This window comes from Anomaloglossus baeobatrachus, chromosome 4 (assembly GCF_048569485.1).
Source record: "Anomaloglossus baeobatrachus isolate aAnoBae1 chromosome 4, aAnoBae1.hap1, whole genome shotgun sequence".
In the NCBI taxonomy this organism is placed as follows: Eukaryota; Metazoa; Chordata; class Amphibia; order Anura; family Aromobatidae; genus Anomaloglossus; species Anomaloglossus baeobatrachus.
Window position 1 is genome coordinate 307,499,244 of NC_134356.1, and position 22,133 is coordinate 307,521,376.

At 45.0% G+C, this 22,133-nt stretch overlaps 1 protein-coding gene across 2 annotated transcripts in view; it reads right to left on the reverse strand.

The window, feature by feature from the left end:
- Positions 1-22,133, reverse strand: part of ANO6 (anoctamin 6) — a 238,152-nt gene that overhangs the window by 183,513 nt on the left and 32,506 nt on the right. For both annotated transcript variants that reach the window (XM_075344964.1, XM_075344965.1), the window contains exon 2: positions 7,143-7,225. In XM_075344964.1, coding sequence (XP_075201079.1) covers positions 7,143-7,225 — 83 coding nt within the window. The remainder of the gene's footprint in view (positions 1-7,142; positions 7,226-22,133) is intronic.

Sequence of the window (22,133 nt, forward strand, 5' to 3'; positions counted from 1 at the left end):
AAGCGTGCGGCCATGTTTTTTACCTACCGCCGCCCTCACCGGAATTCACGTGCGTGATCACGTGACTATCGGTGGTTGCCACCATCGTAGCACAGGGTCATGTGATGACGCCTGCAGCTATGAAGTTTCACTTTCGTTTTCCCTCGGCCGCGAGCAGAAACAGAAAGTGACTGAATCTGCTGTTTACAGCTGTATAGCTGTGATCAGCAGATAGATAAGAGCAATCGGATTGCTGATCGCTATAGCCCCCTAGGGGGACTAGTAAAATAAAAAAAAAAAATTAAAAAAACAAAGTTTTAAAAAATAAAAAAAAACCCAAAAGTTCAAATCACCCCCCTTGAAAATTAAAGGGTTAAAAATTAAATAAATATACACATATTTGGTATCGCCGCGTTCAGAAATGCCCGATCTATCAAAATATAAAATCAATTAATCTGATTGGTAAACGGCGTAGTGGCAAAAAAATTCCAAACGCCAAAATTACGTTTTTTGGTCGCCGCAAGTTTTATGCAAAATGCAATAACAGGCGATCAAAACGTAGCATCTGCGCAAAAATTGTACCATTAGAAACGTCAGCTCGAGACGCAAAAAATAAGCCGTCACTGAGCCATAGATCCCAAAAAATAAGACGTGTTTCGGAAAATGGCGCAAAACATGCGCCACTTTTATTTGACAAACTTGTGAAATTTTTTTAACCCGTTAGATACAAGTAAACCTATACATGTTTGGTGTCTACAAACTCGCACCGACCTCAGGCATCATACCCACACATCAGTTTTACCATATAGTGAACACCGTGAATAAAACATCCCAAAACCTATTGTGCCATCACACTTTTTTTGCAATTTTTCCGCATTTGGAATTTTATTGCTGTTTTCCAGTACACCATATGGTAAAACTTATGGATTCATTTAAAAGTACAACTTGTCCTGCAAAAAAACAAGCCCTCATATGGCAAGATTGACGGAATAATAAAAAAGTTACGGCTCTCGGAAGAAGGGGAGCAAAAAACAAAAACGCAAAAACGGAAAGTGCCCCGGGGCTGAAGGGGTTAAAATAACCTCTGGAGACAAATTCTCATGCAAATCAGTGTCCGGCCCATAGCCTGGAATAGCTCATTTACATATAAGAAAAACAAGGATTTCTCTGGAATAAGACATTAGATAGCAGATATCAAAGTATCATTATATTCAGCTTCCTATGACCTACATGCCATGTAGAAGGGTTAGTCCTACTGACAGATTCCCTTTAAGCTGCTACTCCCGGGTACTGTAAACCAGCTCCTATTCCAATTCGGACACTATTTACATCCAGCTGTTGCTAGTGCTCATAACAACTGATTATTGGGACGTCAGATGTCGACCCCTTAACCAATCTGTTATTGATGGGCTATCAAAAGGATAGATGATCAATATCAGTAGGAATGAAAAATCCTTTAGAGCAGAGGTCTCAAACACGCGGCCCGCATGCGGCTCCTGAGGCTGCTTCTTGTGGCCCACAGACACCTAGACTTCGTGAATATTGCGGCCAAGTACACAGGGCCACCACCGTCAGCGATTTCCTTTAGGTGAATATATGATTTGCAGCACCACGCAGAGACGCACATCTCTACACAGCTTTACTAATGGCAGCTGCCGCCGGCCAAAGGCCAGCAGCTAATATGGGTCTATTTTGATATGCCGACACGGCTGCCATTAGTAAAGATGTGAAGAGAGCACCAGTGCCGCAAATCATTCCCCAGTAGGAAAACGCAGATAGCAGCAGCCCTGTGTACTGCACAGCAATCGTCATGGGCTCTAGCTGTCTGCGGGCTGCAAGACACCGAGGGAAAGGAGGAAAGGTGAGAAAAATCTTACAATATGGGCACATTACCACATGGGACAATATGGGCACATTACCACAGGGGAAAATATGGGCACATTATCACAGAGTACAATATGGGCACATTAACACAGGGGACAATATGGGCACATTACCGCAGGGGACAATATGGGCACATTAACACAGGGCACAATATTGGCACATTATTACAAGGGGCAAACATGGGCACACTACTACAAGGGGGCAATATGGGCACATTACTACAGGATGGGGGACATTACTAAAAGATGAGAACCAGGATGGAAATATTACTACAAAATGTTGTCCAAAATTAATATATGGTGGTAATTGTAAAACGATATTACTTACAAGAAGGGGATAAAATGTAAAGAAATAAAAAATCAAACTAAAGAATAACTTTTTTCCTTTTTATATATAAACTGAAATAGAAAAGTGCACATTTGTTATATTAAACTAGCAAAAAATGTTCAAAAAACGTGATCCAAAAGGTACATAGAAAAAATATGCGATCACTAAAAAGGTCACTGGGTCCAACAAAGAATGCAGACCCTCAAATAATTTTTTTTTATGTGCGTCCCATATAATCAGCCGAGTTTGAGACCCCTGCTTTAGAGCATCCATAGGAGCAATTGCAACCTCAGAGACCCTCTGACATCAGGAGAACAGAGTACTGGTGAGCCCATACAGTTTACACCTATGTCAGTCCTTTGAGTTATAGCGAGCACAGGACTATCCATAATATGTTGGTATCCTGCAGTATTGTAAAACCAGCCCATCATCTAATATAAATCTATGGGTCTGCTAATACTTCTGCAAAAATGTAAAGCTAGAATGAAAAGCCAGATAGGTGAAATTGTAGGCAATATTAGAAAGGAATACTTCATTTTATTAAATTAACAAATTTGCAAAGTGTTGTAAAAAGAATCACCTTGCAATTTACTTTTTATTAAAATTCCTCTCTTTGATCAAGAACGGAAGGATTTTTAATGACCTAGTTTACAGCTCATTGCTAAGGTTACTGGCCACCTCAGAGGTGGACGGTTTTCAATGCAAATAGCTTGCGTTTACAAGCTGCTTACTATACAGCTTGTAACTGCTGCTCTGGACCTGGCCAATCTCAGTGTTTGTGTGCTCCTCTGATGCTAGAGGCAAAGCTGCCTGAATATGCAACATCGAAAAGTGCAGAATTCATACAGACAGCTCAGCCATGCCACTCGCCCAACTGTCAATCATCAGGAGCACAAGCAGGAAGCCGGGCTGCAGAGGAGCGGTGCGCTCCTGAGGACTGAAAAGGAGACGACAGGCTCGGGGTTACACAGTATAGACCTATGATTACTCATGCAGTTCACTGTGGATTTCTAGGTGAATGGTATCCTAATATCCCCCATTCTTACACAATACTAGTTTAGAGCTCACTGAGCTTTCTCTGGCTGGGGCCAGTGATATGGAGGAGGGTGGAGGTGGGGAAGATCAGGACCCACAGGTAGGTAGCTGGGTAACAGTTAGAAGAAGAGGTAGGGGGAAAAGTGTCAGGGAGCCTAGTCCTGACCTGGCACAACCTAGTAAATATGCCTGTTTGGCTGATATTAGGAATGAAGGGCCTGGACTAGGGTCACTACAGCAGGACGTTGCTCCTAGCAACCAGGAAAACAACTGCTGTAGGAAGGAGGGAAATAGGAGTGCAGCAAAGCCCAGACAGATGTTGGTGGTAGGGGACTCTATAATTAGGCGGACAGACAGGGTCATCTGTCGCCGAGACCGTGAATGCCGAACAGTGTGTTGTCTGCCGGGTGCTCGGGTTCGGCATATTGTGGATCGGATAGACAGATTGCTGGGTGGGGCTGGGGAAAACCCAGCGGTCATGGTGCACATTGGTACTAATGACAAAGTTAGAGGCAGGTGGAAGGTCCTTAAAAATGATTACAGGGAACTAGGAGAGAAGCTGAAGTCCAGGACCTCCAAGGTGGTGTTTTCAGAAATACTACCGGTGCCACGAGCGTCACTAGAAAGACAGCGGGAGCTTAGGGAGATAAATATGTGGCTTAGAAATTGGTGCAGGAAGGAAGGGTTCGGGTTCATGGAGAACTGGGCCGACTTCTCAGTCGGCTACAGGCTCTACGGTAGGGACGGGCTGCACCTCAATGGGGAAGGTGCAGCTGTGCTGGGGGAGAAAATGGTCAGACGGATGGAGGAGCTTTTAAACTAGGATCGGGGGGGAGGGAGGGTAGTGGAGCAAATAAGGGGATAGATAGAGCAGATAGAGACAGGGAGATGGTAGGGGTCAATGAAGGATTAGGGGGGGATGGGACATACAAGGAACGTAGGGAGGCTAGGAGTAATAAAGGTGTTAATAGGATTAAATGTCTACTGGCAAATGCAAGAAGTCTTGCAAACAAAATGAATGAATTGGAGACTCTTATGTCAACCATGGATTATGATGTGGTGGGCATTACGGAAACCTGGCTGGATGAAAGCCATGACTGGGTGACAAACATACAGGGTTATAGTACATTTAGGAAGGACAGGAAAGGCCAAAAAGGTGGTGGGGTGTGTATATTTATCAAATCTAACCTAAAACCTGTGTTGTATGATGACATTGAGGGGAACAGCAACAATGTAGAGTCAGTATGGGTAAATGTACATGGGGAGGGGAATAATGGAAAAATGCTAATTGGAGTTTGCTATAAGCCTCCTAACATACCTGAACAAATAGAGGGTGAAATGCTGGAACAAATTGAAAAGGCAGCTAATAATAATAATCGGGTTCTTATTATGGGGGATTTCAACTATCCAGACATACAGTGGGACATAGAATCTTCTGGTTCTGCTAAAAGCTGTAAGTTCTTATCTACCATTCAGGACCATTTCCTCTCTCAGATGGTAGATGAACCGACCAGGGGAGATAATTTGCTAGATCTGGTCCTGTCAAATAGACCGGATACAATTTCAAATCTACAGGTCCGGGAGCACTTGGGCACCAGCGATCATAATATGGTAAGCTTCAACGTAATATTCAATAGAACATTTCAAAGGGGGAATGCTAAAACCTGGAATTTTAGGAAAGCTGATTTCAACAAATTAAGGGAAGAGCTTAAATGTGTAGATTGGGACAGAGTCATGGTAACTGGGGATACCGAACATAAATGGGGTAAGTTTAAGGATATACTGCTAGAGTCCTGTAAAAAACTTATACCCTCTGGTAATAAAATGTCCAGGAATAAAAAGAAACCACTATGGATAAATAAGACTGTACAAAGTATAATAAAACAAAAACAAAGGGCGTTTAACATCTTAAAGGCTGAGAATACAGAAATAGCATTGCAGGAGTATAAAGATATCAATAGGCAATGCAAAAAAGAAATCAAACAAGCAAAACTAGCTACTGAAACAAAAATCGCCAATGACATTAAAATAAATCCCAAAATCTTTTATAAATACATTAATGCCAAAAGGAAAACAAAGGATAGTATCGGACCCTTAAAATATAATAACAAGTTAGTTATAGAGGACAAACAAAAGACTGAGATATTAAATAGGCATTTCTCATCTGTATTCACCAAGGAACTGACTGTACCAGGGATGATTCAACAAGTGAAAAATCAAAGTCCACCACCCGATATAATTAATTTAACACAAGATGAAGTACGCCTACGTCTGAGTAAATTAAACATTGACAAATCCCCAGGGCCAGATGGCATTCATCCACGAATATTGAGGGAATTGAGCTCCGTAATCGACAGACCGCTGTATCTCATCTTTTTAGACTCACTTGTAACAGGGTTGGTGCCTCAGGATTGGAGGATTGCTGATGTGGTACCGATATTTAAGAAAGGTAAGAGGGTAGATCCAGGCAACTACCGTCCAGTAAGCCTGACATCAGTAGTATGCAAAGTTTTTGAGGGCATTTTAAGGGATGACATGCAAAAATATATTGCAGAAAATAATATGATAACTGACAAACAGCATGGATTCATGAAAGATAAGTCGTGTCTAACCAACCTGTTGGGGTTCTATGAGGGGGTAAGTACAAACCTGGATATTGGTAATGCAGCTGATGTGATTTATTTGGACTTTGCAAAGGCATTTGATACTGTACCACATAATAGCCTTATACTAAAGCTCCAGAAGCAAGGACTAGGGGACACAATATGCAACTGGGTAAGGAATTGGCTAAAAGATAGGAAACAAAGAGTAGTCATAAATGCTACATTCTCTAAATGGGCTATAGTCAGCAGTGGGGTGCCGCAGGGATCTGTGCTAGGACCAATTCTTTTTACTCTCTATATTAATGACCTTGTGGATGGGATTGATAGTACAGTGTCAGTCTTTGCCGATGACACCAAACTATGTAGGATATTAAAAACTGACCTGGATAGTACAATATTACAAAAAGATCTGGATAAGATGTCAGAATGGGCAGATACTTGGCAAATGAGATTTAATGTTGATAAATGTAAAGTAATGCACCTAGGACGGAGTAATCCTATAGCTGCGTATACATTAAATGGAAGTAAACTCGGGACTACAGAACAGGAGAAGGACTTGGGTATTCTCATTACAAATAAGCTGAGCAGCAGCACTCAATGTCAGGCAGCAGCTGCTAAAGCAAACAAGATTCTAGGGTGTATAAAAAGAGAGATTAGATCCCGTGATCCCAACGTATTGTTACCCATCTATAAATCACTTGTAAGGCCACATCTGGAATACGGGATCCAGTTTTGGGCTCCACATTTTAAAAAGGACATTCAGAAGTTAGAGTCAGTTCAAAGGCGGGCAACTAGACTATTACAAGGAATGGAAGGCCTCCCATATGATGACAGGTTGAAAAAGTTAGATATGTTTAGCTTAGAAAAAAGACGTCTCAGAGGAGATCTCATTTATATGTATAAATACATGTGTGGTCAATATAAAGGACTGGCACATAACTTATTTCTTCCGAAAACAATACTAAGGACCAGGGGGCACTCACTGCGAGTGGAAGAAAAGCGATTCCGACACCTAAATAGGAAAGGGTTCTTTACAGTTAGAGCGGTCAGACTGTGGAATGCCCTACCACAAGAGGTAGTAATGGCAGATACTATAACAGCTTTTAAAAAAGGGCTGGATGATTTCCTCAGTACACACAACATTGTTGGTTATAAATGACTTAGTGACTAAATGTACAACTGGTGGAGGAAGGTTGAACTAGATGGACCTAGGTCTTTTTTCAACCTAAGTAACTATGTAACTATGTAATACTAACATGTGATGACATTATCAGGGAAGTATTGGCCGTGCTACGTCTACGTGTGTAAATTTACCATTTCTGCAGAATGGAGTCTGGGTACATTGTCTTGCATGGTGCCGTAGGTTGGTAATATCGTTTGCTCCATCTCTTCAGTTACTAAAAAAAGAAAAATTGAATATTGTTAAAGAAGGATTACGCATTTTGTACCAGTAGTATGAATCTTCAGGACTGCTTGATATTAAGATTGCCGGGAGGTTTACAACATTGGCTCGTAGCTTTTCATTACTTTCATCTTCAATCCTATTTGCAATTACCTTGGATTACTAAAAAAAATGGTCAAAAACCCCAGATTACTTGGTAGGTGAAGAATGATAACACAATCATACCATTTCCTGCCTTGTTGTAACTATTGTCTAAAAGGGATCCTGTCATGTAGTACACACAGTCCGACCTGTGGATAGCATGGTATATAGAAGGAGAAGCTGAGCAGAATGATATATAGGTATGTGGGATAACTGGTACTTTATTCATTCAAATCCCCAGTGTTTGTATGTATAGGAGTCCAGTGGGCGGTCCTACTAATGAGTGACCGCTATCTCTGCCATTGACGGAATAGGACCGCCCACTGGACACCTATACATACAGACACCGGGAATTTACAGAAACATTTCACATGAAAATGTATGTCAATCTGGTCATTCCGGCTCTACAACATCCTGCCTGCAGATCAGATAGTATTTTCATCATAACCGGTTCCCTTTAGCCTTTCTTCAGCGAGCTGCATCTCTGATAAGCTTACGTTAAGCACAGTCCTATACTAAACTGAGTTTTCTTCATAAGGCTATGTTCACACAGGCATCATTTACTGGTTTTTGGTGTGTTTTTAAGGTCACAAAGATGCACCTAAATGCATGCATTTCCTTCTCCCAGCAAAGTCCATGAGATTTCTATTTTGCTGTCCACACTGGGCATCTTTTTTTGTCTGCATCCTGGCTGCGTTTTTGAAGATGGAGCCTGTAAATTCTTTTTGCCTTTTTTCCAGCGTTTGAGCCCTTCCAGTCAATAGATTTGACTTAAAAAACACATTGGATAAAATGCAGTAAATACGCGTCAAACGCATGCGTTTTTGCCACGGGTGTGTTTTATGGGGCCAAAAATGCTGCATCTTTGGTCAAGAAAAGATGCAGTGTGTGAATGTAGCTTAAGGCTACGTTCCCACAATCAGTATTAGGTGTGTCTTTGATGTTGGAGAATGTCTTGGCGCCTGCGCATAGCGCTAATCTCCGGCGCCATCTTTGTGAAGATCGTGTTAACCCCTGCTATTCTATTCTTGCGGCTGAGAGGGCGGCGCATGCGCCCTCGCTTTTTCTGCTCTCGTTGTGATCGCGGGAGCAGCTGAGCAGAGGACACGACAGACCGGAGTCACAAGCTAACAGCAGCGTACCAGCGACATCGGCACCAGATCGCATGGCACGGGGTCAGGTGAGGTAAGTTTACAATGGACTTACCTAACCCCGTGACGTCAGTGCTGCTGTGCTAGCACAGTGTCCTCTTCTGCAGCTAATCGTGTCCTCCGATCAGTTGTCCCCCACTTCTGTTGTGACCGTGCACGCTCCCGCGGACACAACGAGAGCAGAAGTGAGAGCGCATGCGCCGCACTCTCGGCCTCAAGAATAGAATAGCAGGGGGTAACATGATCTTCACAGAGATGGCGCCAGAGATCATCGCTATGTGCAGGCGCCAACTCCGACGCCTTCTTAGTGAAGAAATTAAATTAGCATTAGAATAGAGAGAGAGAGGAACAACAGGCAGGGGGCGGGAATCCATCTGAATACCCACCCAGAGATTATCTGCTCCATTGCAACTGTCACTCAAGCAGGCTAGCAGCTGCCGATTTTTTAAACTTTACTTTGTTGGATTTGAAAGCCTAAACATCCGAGCTGACCATTAATGGTATGTAGATAAGCAGCCCGATAGTGCCAGTATAGCACTGGCTTTAGGTTATATAAAGATATTCTGGTGATTGGTCCCCTTTAAGGTGTTTTCGCTAGAATTCGGTTGTAGACTTCATCCAATTCCACAACACTAAGTAGCACAAAAATGTTACCAGTTTCGACAGCTCTGCTAAAGTGGGCAGAGCTGGGGTGGGGCAGGGTATAGCAAAGCCCGACCAAAGAGAAATCATGAAAAGTTGTGGGGTACCTTCAGTCAGAAATGTTACTCCAGTTGCGGGCCCTTCTTTATAATCATTCACATTACTTCTAACTCCTTGAGAAGCAAGCATGTGTTTCTCATCTGTGTGCATGTCTACTCAATAGTGATCGGACATTTCGGACAGCAGTTTATCTTCCCAGGGAGCAAAGAATCATTCAAGTTGAAATCCATACATAACTATCATCTCAGTAACGCAAAAATAAGACTTCGCTGCAGATAGATTTTAGCCAGGAATTGAGAATTTTGGAAATGATTTATCAGTCCAGGTGGAGAAAGAAGCAGATTTCTCTGTAATATATCTTATCAAAGTTGCTTATAGGTCCTGGCCACCAGAGGCGCTGCACTACACTGTGTAACTCCAATAGAAATGAATGGGAAACTAAGCAGCACAGCGAGAAAAGTTGTTTGCGCAACTCCCATTCATTTTTATGGGAATTATGAATACAGGGTAGTGCAGCTGCCCTCATTTATTTTTGTAACCCCACCTCTGGTGGCTGGGACCTAGAAGCAGTATTCCCACTTTGGACATGAAAACGCAGAGGTAGGGATATAAAGTTAATACTATTGCTGCATATACTCTTTTAGTCAAAATATTAGCCACTGTAACAAAAAAAATCAAAAGGCCTTTTAAAAGACAATGGCGGTCTTTTGGGAGCCTTTGGATCTGGTGTAGAGTGGCTCTGAAACTATATTGTGTAACGTACTTCTTAAGGTCCAGTCACACTAAGCAACTTACCAGCGATCCCAACAACGATGGGGATCGCTGGTAAGTTGCTAGGAGGTTGCTGGTGAGATGTCACACTGCGACACTCCAGCGATCCCACCAGCAACCTGACCTGGCAGGGATCGCTGGAGCGTCGCTACACGAGTTGCTGGTGAGCTCATCAGCAACCAGTGACCAGCCCCCAGCGGCGCATGGAAGATGCTGCGCTTGGTAACTAAGGTAAATATCGGGTAACCAACCCGATATTTACCTTGGTTACCAGTGCACGGAGCTACACGTGCAGAGAACAGGGATCAGCGCACACTGAGCGCTGGCTCCCTGCTCTCCTAGTTACAGCACACATCGGGTTAATTACCTGATGTGTGCTGCAGCTACATCTGCACATAGCAGGGAGCAGCGCACACCGCTTAGCGCTGGCTCCTTGCTCTCCTACTTACAGCACACATCGGGTTAATTACCTGATGTATACTGCAGCTAAATGTGCACAGAGCAGGGAGCAGCGCACACTGCTTAGCGCTGGCTCCCTGCTCTCCTAGCTACAGCACACATCGGGTTAATTAACCCGATGTGTCCTGCAGCTACATGTGCACAGAGCAGGAGCCGGCACTGACAGTGAGAGCGGCGGAGGCTGGTAACAAAGGTAAATATCGGGTAACCAAGGACAGGGCTTCTTGGTTACCCGATGTTTACATTGGTTACCAGCCTCCGCAGAAGCCGGCTCCTGCTGCCTGCACATTTAGTTGTTGCTGTCTCGCTGTCACACACAGCGATCTGTGCTTCACAGCAGGACAGCAACAACTAAAAAATGGCCCAGGACATTCAGCAACAACCAACGACCTCACAGCAGGGGCCAGGTTGTTGCTGGATGTCACACACAGCAACATCGCTAGCAACGTCACAAAAGTTGTTCGTTAGCAGCGATGTTGCTAGCGATGTTGCTTAGTGTGACGGGGCCTTTAGTCTGTAGTTCTTTTTAGCAGTTGACTGTGACCACCACATCACAGTTATGGACAGAGCTCAAGATTAGGGCTGAGCGGACCCGGACTGTAAAAGTCCGGATAAACGTGGTTTCAAAGTTGCCCAAGAAAATAAAAAAATAAATAAATAAAAGGAAAAATAAAGAAAATAAGAATGAGGCAAGAGCTTCATACTTACCCAGGCTCTGGCCAGGCTGTACGCTGCTGCCTATACATATGCACAGTTTTCCCCGCCCATCAGCAGGCCTGACGTCTGTGATTGGTGCAGTCAGACGCTCCCCCAGCCTTTGTGACAGCGTCTGACTGCTTCTGTTCACAGACGCAGTCTGCGGGTCATTGCCGGCACGGCTAATCCTGCGCGCGATTCATGCACCAGTAGGGCCCAGGCTGAGCAGAGGTGGATATATCGCCGGCGCGGCTCATCCTTGGCCTACCAGTGCACGATTCATGCACCGGGAGGCTCACGCTGAGCACAGGGGGAAACATCGCCAGCGCAGCTTATCCTGGGCTCCCTGCTTCATGAAGCAGGACGCTCAGGATGAGCAGATCAGGACACACTGCAGCCTGCATTTTGAACACGTCCCCCACTATCACGTGACAAATTACGTCATACCTGGAAGAAGCCCATACATTTATTCTCGCATCTACCTTCAGCTTGCCGCCATGACACAAAGCATGAGTGAGTACACCGCATGCTCCTATCCCCCGATCCCTTCCACCAACATTTTTATTCCCCGGATTCTGGTTCCCATGGACTTATATGGGCATCAGATTCTGGACCGGATCCAGATTTTTTAAGAAAATGAGCAGGGACCCGCAAATCCCATTTTTTTGCGAGTCCGCTCATCTCTAAAGATAGATCTGACCACATTTGGCTGTTGCTGACTGGCTTCATACTGAAGGTTTTCCATGGCTTCAATATGAATGGCCTAACCTAAAGCCCCTAATACTTTAGGAAATCTAAAAAATGCATTTGCAACAGAATTTGTGGCCGACGTATGAGGTTCTGCAGCAGGATTGCATCTACACTGCCCCAGAGCGGTGCACAAATCAGCTGCAGGAGGAAACTATAGTGGAGAAATCTGCACCAGTATCATTGGGAACAATAGGAGGCATCTGGGCAGCCCTCTCATGGGCTTCAGCCCCCAATACATGCCGATATCGGATTAAAAATAAACTCTGTTGACATAATGTTGCAGTACATCAAGGTATAGACAGGTAGACTCCATACTTCAATCAACGCCGCCCGGACGCACAAAATGGTGTCTATGCGAAAAGATAAAAAAGTATCACAAAATTTGTTGAGTAAAGTTCTACAAGCAATAAAAAGAAATACTACATAGTATAGGGGACATAAATGATCCAGACAGTGCCATCCCTGCTGCAGAGATGCTAGTGCTCTCCGCAGGAGATTGCAGTGTCCGTGCCCCTGATTAGGTTTCGGGGCGCTGCGGAGAACACTCGCGTATCCAAAAAGCATAACTTGACATGCTGTAGCTTGGAAAGCTGCGCCGCAGGTCAGTTTACGCTGTGGAAAAAAGCTCAGTGGGAGTTTGATTTCTATAAATCCATACACTGTGCAACGAAGCGTTTTGGACACAGAGGAAAGACACTGCGCCAAAACGCTGCTAATCCAGAGGGAACCGGCCTAAGAGTAAGCGCCTGCTCACAGGTTTGTCTATCATTTTCAAAAGTCAGCTTTTTTTCGCTATTAACAGGTCTATAAATGTGGATTCATTGAAGGTTTAAAATTTCTATCAGTTTCCATGTATCCTGCGGAAACACTGATCCACTCACTTCTCTGTCCTGAACCGCAGGATCCAGATTTATCCATATTTTTTGTATAATACAGTCTATGACAAGAGGATCCTGAAAGTCACAAACCTGACTGACCTTTTTTTTTCTCTCCAATCATGGAAGATAAAATAATGAGCCATACCAGATAAATTACAGTATATTGTGACTAGACACAAAGGCCATGATTTCTCATTATCATTCATTCATCAAGAGTAATTTGCTAATTCTTTGAAGTTTTGCTCCACTTCTAAGGGGTACTTCACACATAGCGAGATCGCTGCTGAGTCACGGTTTTTGTGACGCAGCAGTGACCTCATTAGCGATCTCGCTGTGTGTGACACTGAGCAGCGATCTGGCCCCTGCTGTGAGATCGCTGCTCGTTACACACAGCCCTGGTTCGTTTTTTTATTGTTGCTCTCCCGCTGATAAACACACATCGCTGTGTGTGACAGCGAGAGAGCGACGAAATGAAGCGAGCAGGGAGCAGGAGCCGGCGTCTGACAGCCTGCGGTAAGGTGGTTACCCGATATTTACCTTCGTTACCAGCTTCCGCAGCTCTCACGCTGCCAGTGCCGGCTCCTGCTCCCTGCACACGCTAAGTTAAGCGGTGTGCGCTGGTAACTAAGGTAAACATCGGGTAACCATACCCGATGTTTACCTTAGTTACCAGTGTCCACAGCTTCCAGACGCCGGCTCCATGCAAGCGCAGCGTCGCTTGCACGTCGCTGCTGGCTGGTCACTGGTCGCTGGTGAGATCTGCCTGTTTGACAGCTCACCAGCGACCATGTAGCGATGCAGCAGCGATCCTGACCAGGTCAGATCGCTGGTGGGATCGCTGCTGCGTCGCTAAAGTGTGACGGTACCCTTAAGGTACCGTCACACATAACGAGATCGCTAGCGAGATCGCAGTTGAGTCACGGTTTTGGTGACGCAGTAGCGATCCCGTTAGCGATCTTGTCATGTGTGACACCTACCAGCGATCAGGCCCCTGCTGTGAGATCTCTAGTCGTTGCAGAATGGTCCAGGCTATTTTCTTCAAAGGCGATGTCCTGCTGGGCAGGACACATCGCTGTGTTTGACTCTGTGTGACAGGGTCACAGTGACTGCTGAGATCGTTATACAGGTCGCTACTGTGACCTGTATTGTTCCTGCATCGCTGGTAAGGTCTGACTGTGACATCTCACCAGTGACCTCCCAGCGACTTACCTGCGATCCCTATCAGGTCGCATCGTTTTCGGGATCGCTGGCAAGTCGTTGTGTGTGACTGGGCCTTTAAAGGGAACCTGTCAGGTGCAATATGCAATGAGAACCAAGAGCAGTTCTGGGTGTATATTACTAATCCCTGCCTAATTGTCCCTGTATACACTAGCACAGATAGAGATCTTTAGAGATAGTATTTCTAAAGATCTTTTATCTTATGCTAATGAGAGAGGGGACTAGCCCCCTGGGCGTTATATCCCTTGACTAAAGGTACCTTCACACTTAGCGATGCAGCAGCGATCCGACCAGCGATCTGACCTGGTCAGGATCGCTGCTGCATCGCTACATGGTCGCTGGTGAGCTGTCAAACAGGCAGATCTCACCAGCGACCAGTGAACAGCCCCCAGCTAGCAGCGACGTGCAAGCGACGCTGCGCTTGCACGGAGCCGCCGTCTGGAAGCTGCGGAGACTGGTAACTAAGGTAAACATCGGGTATGGTTACCCGATGTTTACATTAGTTACCAGTGCACACCGCTTAGCTGTGTGTGCAGGGAGCAGGGAGCCGCGCACACTGAGCGCTGGCTCCTTGCTCTCCTAGCTACAGTACACATCGGGTTAATTAACCCGATGTGTAATGCAGCTACATGTGCAGAGAGCAGGGAGCCGCACACACTGCTTAGCGCTGGCTCCTTGCTCTCCTAGCTGCTGTACACATCGGGTTAATTAACCCGATGTGTACAGCAGCTACATGTGCAGAGAGCCGGAGCCGGCAGCACAGGCAGCGTGAGAGCTGCGGAGGCTGGTAACTAAGGTAAATATCAGGTAACCACCTTGGTTACCCGATGTTTATCTTGGATACAGCTTATCGGAGCTGCCAGACGCCGGCTCCTGCTCTCTGCTCGCTTCATTTGTCGCTCTCTCGCTGTCACACACGGCGATCTGTGTGTCACAGTGGGAGAGCGCCTTTGAAGAAAACGAACCAGGGCTGTGTGTAACGAGCAGCGATCTCACAGCAGGGGCCAGATCGCTGCTCAGTATCACACACAGCGAGATCGCTAATGAGGTCACTGCTGCGTCACAAAAAGCGTGACTCAGCAGCGATCTCGGCAGCGAGCTCGCTGTGTGTGAAGCACCCCTTACAGTCTTCTCAGCATGTTAGTACACCCACAGCAATATACTAACATGCTATTCAATGCAGCGTCACCTTTGTTTGCTATGATCGCACTTCTGAATGTCGGGCATGCGCAGTATGAAGGCGGGTATATGCATCCTGGCTACAGAGAGGTCTATTGTGCATGACCGGAAGTGCCGGGCATTCAGAAGCGCGCTCACAGTGATCACACGTCACCACTGATGCTGCTGCATTGAATAGCATGCTAGTATGCCCCTGTGGGTGTGCTGCCATACTAAGAGGGCAGACCAGTTGGGGGATATAACGCCCTTGTGATTAGTCCCCACACTCATTAGCATAATATAAAAGATCTTAGAAATACTTTTTCTAAAGATCTCTTTGTCTATGCTACTATATACAGGGACGGTTAGGCAGGGATTAGCAATATACACCCAGAACTGCTCGTGGTCCTGGGTGCATATTGCACCCGACAGGTTCACTTTAAGTAGTCTTTTATTTTTAAACTTTTTTTTTTTTTGCATATCCAGATGTTTTAAGACAGATTCATGAAATGTGACTTTTCCAAATGTCATATTTTTTTCTGCACCTCACTCCAGTTACTGCCTGGAGATTTATTTCAGGCAGTGTTGTCAATTTGGTGCATTTTTGCATCTTTTTAAAAAATTTGACAAACAAAAAAAATCAAAGTGCACTTTTAATATTGGGGTAGAAGACAGGTCCAGCACTAGCTATATCCATAGAAACATCTGACATTTTTAATGTGGTTTTTCAACATAGCCTAAAAAAAATTTACAAAAAAGTTACATAGAATACAAAAATTTAAATAAATTTTAATTTGACTTTTTTGTACTGTATTTTTGGCTATGTTGAAGCACTTCATTAAAGGAGTTGTCCGACAAACTCAAATGGTGCCTGGTGCTGGCGGTGACACCACGGCAGACGCAGGCAGGCCCCTCCCCTCAGCTCATGGGTCCCACAGCAGTGCTGGGGGAGGTTGCAGGGAGAGTACGGGGTGCGGGGGAATGTGTGGGAGAGTGCAGGGAAGGGCGCGGGGGCTCACGCACAGTACCCGCCCAGCAGGGTGGCAACAAGCTGTTCACAGATTTGCATGTCAACATGGTCCTGCCCATGTTGACATGAAATGACCGGAAGCAGCAAAATCGCGGCAGGAGCGGTCACATGACTGCTCTGAGCCTGGGGAGAGGGGCTGACAGATGTGTGAGTGTGGGGCGCAGAGCCCAATGTGTCTGTGCGGCGCAGAGCCCAATGTGTCTGTGCGGCGCAGAGCCCAATGTGTCTGTGCGGCGCAGAGCCCAATGTGTCTGTGCGGCGCAGAGCCCAATGTGTCTGTGCGGCGCAGAGCCCAATGTGTCTGTGCGGCGCAGAGCCCAATGTGTCTGTGCGGCGCAGAGCCCAATGTGTCTGTGCGGCGCAGAGCCCAATGTGTCTGTGCGGCGCAGAGCCCAATGTGTCTGTGCGGCGCAGAGCCCAATGTGTCTGTGCGGCGCAGAGCCCAATGTGTCTGTGCGGCGCAGAGCCCAATGTGTCTGTGCGGCGCAGAGCCCAATGTGTCTGTGCGGCGCAGAGCCCAATGTGTCTGTGCGGCGCAGAGTCCAATGTGTCTGTGCGGCGCAGAGTCCAATGTGTCTGTGCGGCGCAGAGCCCAATGTGTCTGTGTGTGTGTGGCGCAGAGCCCGATGTGGGGCTGTTATTTCCAATGCTAGAGTGATAACAGGTCAGGTGCTGGGGCAGAATACTGACAGGGAATGTGTGTGCAGGGGCGGGCAGGGGGTGAGGCTGGACAGTGAGGCCGGGCAATGCCAGCTCTGACTGGGAGGTTTTGCACAGGAAGAGGTCAGTTTGCTGGAGCTGAATGTAAACAAAGAGCTGCAGAGAATAAAGGGATAATTCAAGAAAAACAAAAGTTAGAAAACAAAAAATAACAATGTAGGGATGTTTCATATGACAGTACAGCACAGATTAGCTTAACAAAAATGTTTGCGTTTATGTCGGACAACTCCTTTAATGAAGTGCTTCAACATAGCCAAAAATACAGTACAAAAAAGTCAAATTAAAATTTATTTAAATTTTTGTATTCTATGTAACTTTTTTGTAATTTTTTTTTTAGGCTATGTTGAAAAACCGCATTAAAAATGTCAGATGTTTCTAAGGATATAACCAGCGCTGGACCTTTCTTATACACCACATTCCTTGATGGACATTGATACGCGGAGGTGAGCTGATCAAAACTTTTTTCCTCTTTGTCCCTCACTATTAATTTTGCCCCAAATTCACGTACCACGTCCACCATTCTATAGAAGATTTTCTACAAAATGCCACGGAAGAAAAAAAATAAGAAAAGTGATTTTTTTTTTTTGATCCACTACATTTGAAAACATTGCTTTACTCCCAGTGAGAGCCAGAAGGTGATTGTGTTTGGACGGCCATATGCTTTGTGGGGTGTAAAGTACCACTGGAGAAAATCTTATCTTTCCTGAAGGGAGGCACAAGTAAACTTGGAATAGGTTATGTTTAGGATTCTCTGCCATTGGTTAAAGCTAACATTTTGTCACTCTCTTTACCAGGTGATTATGTTCATACTTTCACTAAAAGATTGGTCCTTTTTGAATTTCTGATAAATAATGCAGGTCTTCCATAGAGAATCATTTGTTGAGTTGTTTAATAAATCTATAATATCTGAAGGCAAATCCGGCTTACCGTATTTTTTGCTTTATAAGACGCACCCCCAAATTTGGTGAAGGAAAAGAGATTTTTTTTTATGTTAAATGGGGTCCGTCTTATAATGCCAGTGTCCGTCTGGCAAATCATATAGGGTATATGTCCCTCATAGCCCTCCCATCCTAAAATTAGCCCCCTTAATCTGGATATGGCCCCCTTATATTGAATATAGCCCCCTTGTGCTTGCACACGTACCCCAGTGATGCCACATGTCCCCCATTGCTGGCACACGTCCCCTATTGCTGGCACATGTCTCCTATTGATGGAACACGTCCCCTATTTATGCCACACGTCCCCCTGTGCTGGAACACGTCCCCTATTGCTGGCACAGGTCTCCTATAGATGGCACACGTCTCCTACAGCTGGCACAGGTCTCCTATGGATGACACACATCCCCCTGTGCTGCCCATGGCCCCCTATGGCTAGCACACGTCCCCCTGTGCTGCTCATGGCCCCCTATGGATGGCACACCTCCCCATGTGTTTGATATGGCCCCCTATGGATGGCACACCTCTCCCTGTGTTAGATATACCCCCCTATGGATGGCACACATCCACCTGTGCTGCCCATGGCCCCCTATGGATGGTACACCTCCCCCGTGTTAGATATGCCCCCCTATGCATGGCACACATCCCCCTGTGCTGCTCATGGCCCCCTATTGATGGCACACATCCCCTCTGTGTTAGATATCGCCCCCATGCTGCTGCCCATAGTAAAATAAACACTTTACTTTACCTTCTCCAGTGCTGTCCTCCCTCGTGTCTCCCTCCGTGCTGCTGAGTGCTGATCTCCTGCACTTCCTGGTTCTCGGTGCCGGTCATGTGATCGGCACAGCAGAGTGATATCATCTCTGCAAGCCTGATCATAGCGGCAGCAGGAGACTGGGAGATCAGTGCTGGAGGAGGTAAATAGTTTTTTATTTTACTATGGGCAGCAGCATGGGGGCCATATCTAACACAAGGGGGGCAGGTGCCATCAAAGAGGGGCGCAGGCAGATATAATATGCGCTGCTGCCCCAGCCCATCACCACGGTGCGGTTTCAGCACCATGGTGATGGACAGCGGTAGGGCATATTATATGAGCGGGAGCAGGAGATCTAACGCTGCCTGCCTGCAGCTTTTACCAGCCCCCAGCAGCGCTCCAGAGCTGCCCCCACCTCCCCAGGACTCTAGTATATATATATATATATATATATATATATATATATATATATTCGGATTATAAGACGCACCCCCTACTTTCCCCCAATTGGGGGAACAAAAGTGCGTCTTATAAAGTGAAAAAAACGGTACATTGTTTTTCATTTACTAGATACTGGTTACTTTTTATATTCGCTTAACTGCATACTATACTTTTTTTTTTTTTACATTTCTTGGAATGAAATCCATTAAATGATTGATTCCTTGTTTTTTTTCCAATGGACTAGATTAATATTAGGAAGAATCATTTTCAATACTTCTCTATGAATAAGAATGTTTCTTTCTAAGAATAGTAAAAAAGTGTTTCCATGTTATCACTGTGGTTTTAATAGTTATATTTAGCTAATGCTATTTTTGGATGTATTAGACAAGCAACTATTAATGCGTATAGGAATTTATTGTTATTAAATGATTTCTCAATTTCTATGAAATGTCGGGAGGAGGGAGAAGCTAGAGACAGTAGGAGGAGTTAGATACAGAGCTCCACCCCCTCCATCATCATAGAATCTCATCAGCACCAATTGCCACCTCCTATCTCAGAAAGTCTTCACTGAATACAGATTTTACCCCAGAATTGAGAATGTTGATAACGACTGATCAATTTTCGGAAAGAAGGAAATTTGTCTGATAAGAAATATTACAAACTTGCCTATTTTCATGTGTACTATTCAATTATGAAATAATAATTAAAACAATGGTTACGCTTTAACAAAACGTCTATGTGCAAATACATAATGACAGCTAGCAAAGGCAATAAAGGGAAAGTAATTGAATTATAGAAAATTAACACTTACATGCCAGATGGTTTTTCATGGCCCAGAAGGTTGTAATCCTGATATATGGTGTGCAGATGTCTATATGGTATAACAATGTCCTCGGTGCTTATAGTTCTACCGCAGCCACGTACAGTTACACCCTCAAGTGGAAATGCAAACATTTGTCATTCCATCTGTTTAGTCAAATACACTTAGTTGAAGAAGATCGTGCCCTACCATCTCCTGGATTATGCCCATAATGCAATTTTTGACTTCTAATTGACTTTTATAAGGTTAGATTTGGTACCAGACATCGAGCAGCTCATACAATTACATCAACATAGAATCCATCGTAACTGTAAATTCAGTGTATTGCTTGTCCTATTTATATTGGTCTACTTTGTGTATTTATCCATTTATGCCCTTCAATTAGAAATGTCTTAAGCATTAAAAAGTGGAATGTTATCTTGATCAGTGCTCCCCTAAAATTGTTCCCCCAATTATACAGGAAAGCACTTCTAAGGCAGCAGAATAATTGTTATCTAAATACATTGCTCTTCTGTGCAGTGCTACAGATCACTGTTCTCGTTGGCGCATCGGCCTATATAAATAGGAGTCCTACTGCTGAGAACCATGGCACCTTCGGCGCACTGAGCATCCTGATTAGATCGCTCAGTGCACATCGTTTGCTTTGGTCTGCCTGTGTAACCAATCAGCTTTTGGAGAGTTTCTGATATGGCAGTTTTTCTCCACCTATTATGTAAATATGGTTACATGTTTTTTTTTCTAAATTGCAACTTTGTGTGGATTCTTTTACATGCTTTTTTATCTCCTAGTGTCCGTGCATAGACCCCGAACATGAACTTCTCAGGGAAGTCCATGTTAAGGCTATGTGCGCACGTTGCGTAATTACATGCAGTTACGCTGCGCTTTGTAGTGCAGCGTAACTGCATGCGTCCTGCGTCCCCTGCATAATCTATGGCGATTATGCAGGAGCTGTGCGCACGTGGCGTCTTAGAGCGCAGCGCTTCGGCTGCTGCCCGAAGCGCGCGTTTTAAGAAGTAACATGTCACTTCTTCCGTGCGCTCTGCTTGCAGGTCCTGCTCTGTCTATGGGAGGAGCTGCAGGCAGAGCGCATGGGATCGGCTTTTTTTTTCACTACGGACATTTTCTGCAGCGATTTGAAGTGCACGTGTGCTCTTCAGATCGCTGCAGAAATTTCTGCACTGACTGTACGCAACGTGCGCACATAGCCTTACAGAGTTTCCGCGCGGCTGTCACATTGCTTTCGGGTCTGCTGATTAAATATTATGAATATTCACAGCTTCCCCGCCCACCCTCTGTGCTGGCATATGTGACTGGTCACCCTCACACTAGCTGTCTCTTTCGCCGAAGTCGAATGTGAAATTAAATAAATTATGGGAAAATATGAAGTGCGGTCCCCATATTTTCATACGCAGTGTAGATAAAGCAGATAGCTGGAGGCTGCAGCACCCAGCTGTGTGCTTTATCTTGGCTGTATATGAAAATACAATGGACCCGATTCGACTTTTGTCGATTATTTAAATAAATAATTAAAAAAAAACCCTGAAGTGTGATATCCCCAATTTTGATACCCAGCCAAGGTAAAACATACAGCTGGGGGCTGGTATTCTCAAGCTGGGGAGGCCCATGGTTATTGGGCCCTCACCAACCTAAAAATAGCCCACAACCACCCCAAAATTGGCGCATGACATTAGATGCACCAATTCTGGTGCTTACCTGGCTCATCCCGATTGACCTGGTGCGTAGCAACTGGGGTAACATAAGGGGTTAATGACAGCTGTGATTTATAAAAAAAAAATCACAGCTGTCATAGAGTCCTGGATTAGTAATGGATAGGAGTCTATGAGACCTCCCCATTACTAATCGTGAAAGTAAAAATAAACAAACAAAAAATGCAGAAAAAAAACCTTTATTTTAAAAAAAAAAAAAATAACAAAAATACCCTTTCCCTAATTTATTAACCCACAAAACACTCTTGCAGATCCGAAATAATCCACACCACAACGACCCACAGCGATACCGACTCATCCACATCCTGAGGTCGCAGTGCATAGCCACATTAGAAAAAGTGATCGATCACTGCATCCTGCGGGACACTGTCAGAGTCGCAGCTGTGAGAGCAGTGACATCACCGAGTTCACCTGAGGTCACGGTACCCCAGCTGAACTCACCTGAGGTGAACTCATTGAACATAATGCCAGATTACCGGAATAAGACTACATGTGTACGTTGAGTACATGGTTTCAGAAATTTCTGCACCAAATCTACATCTCCTGGCAGAA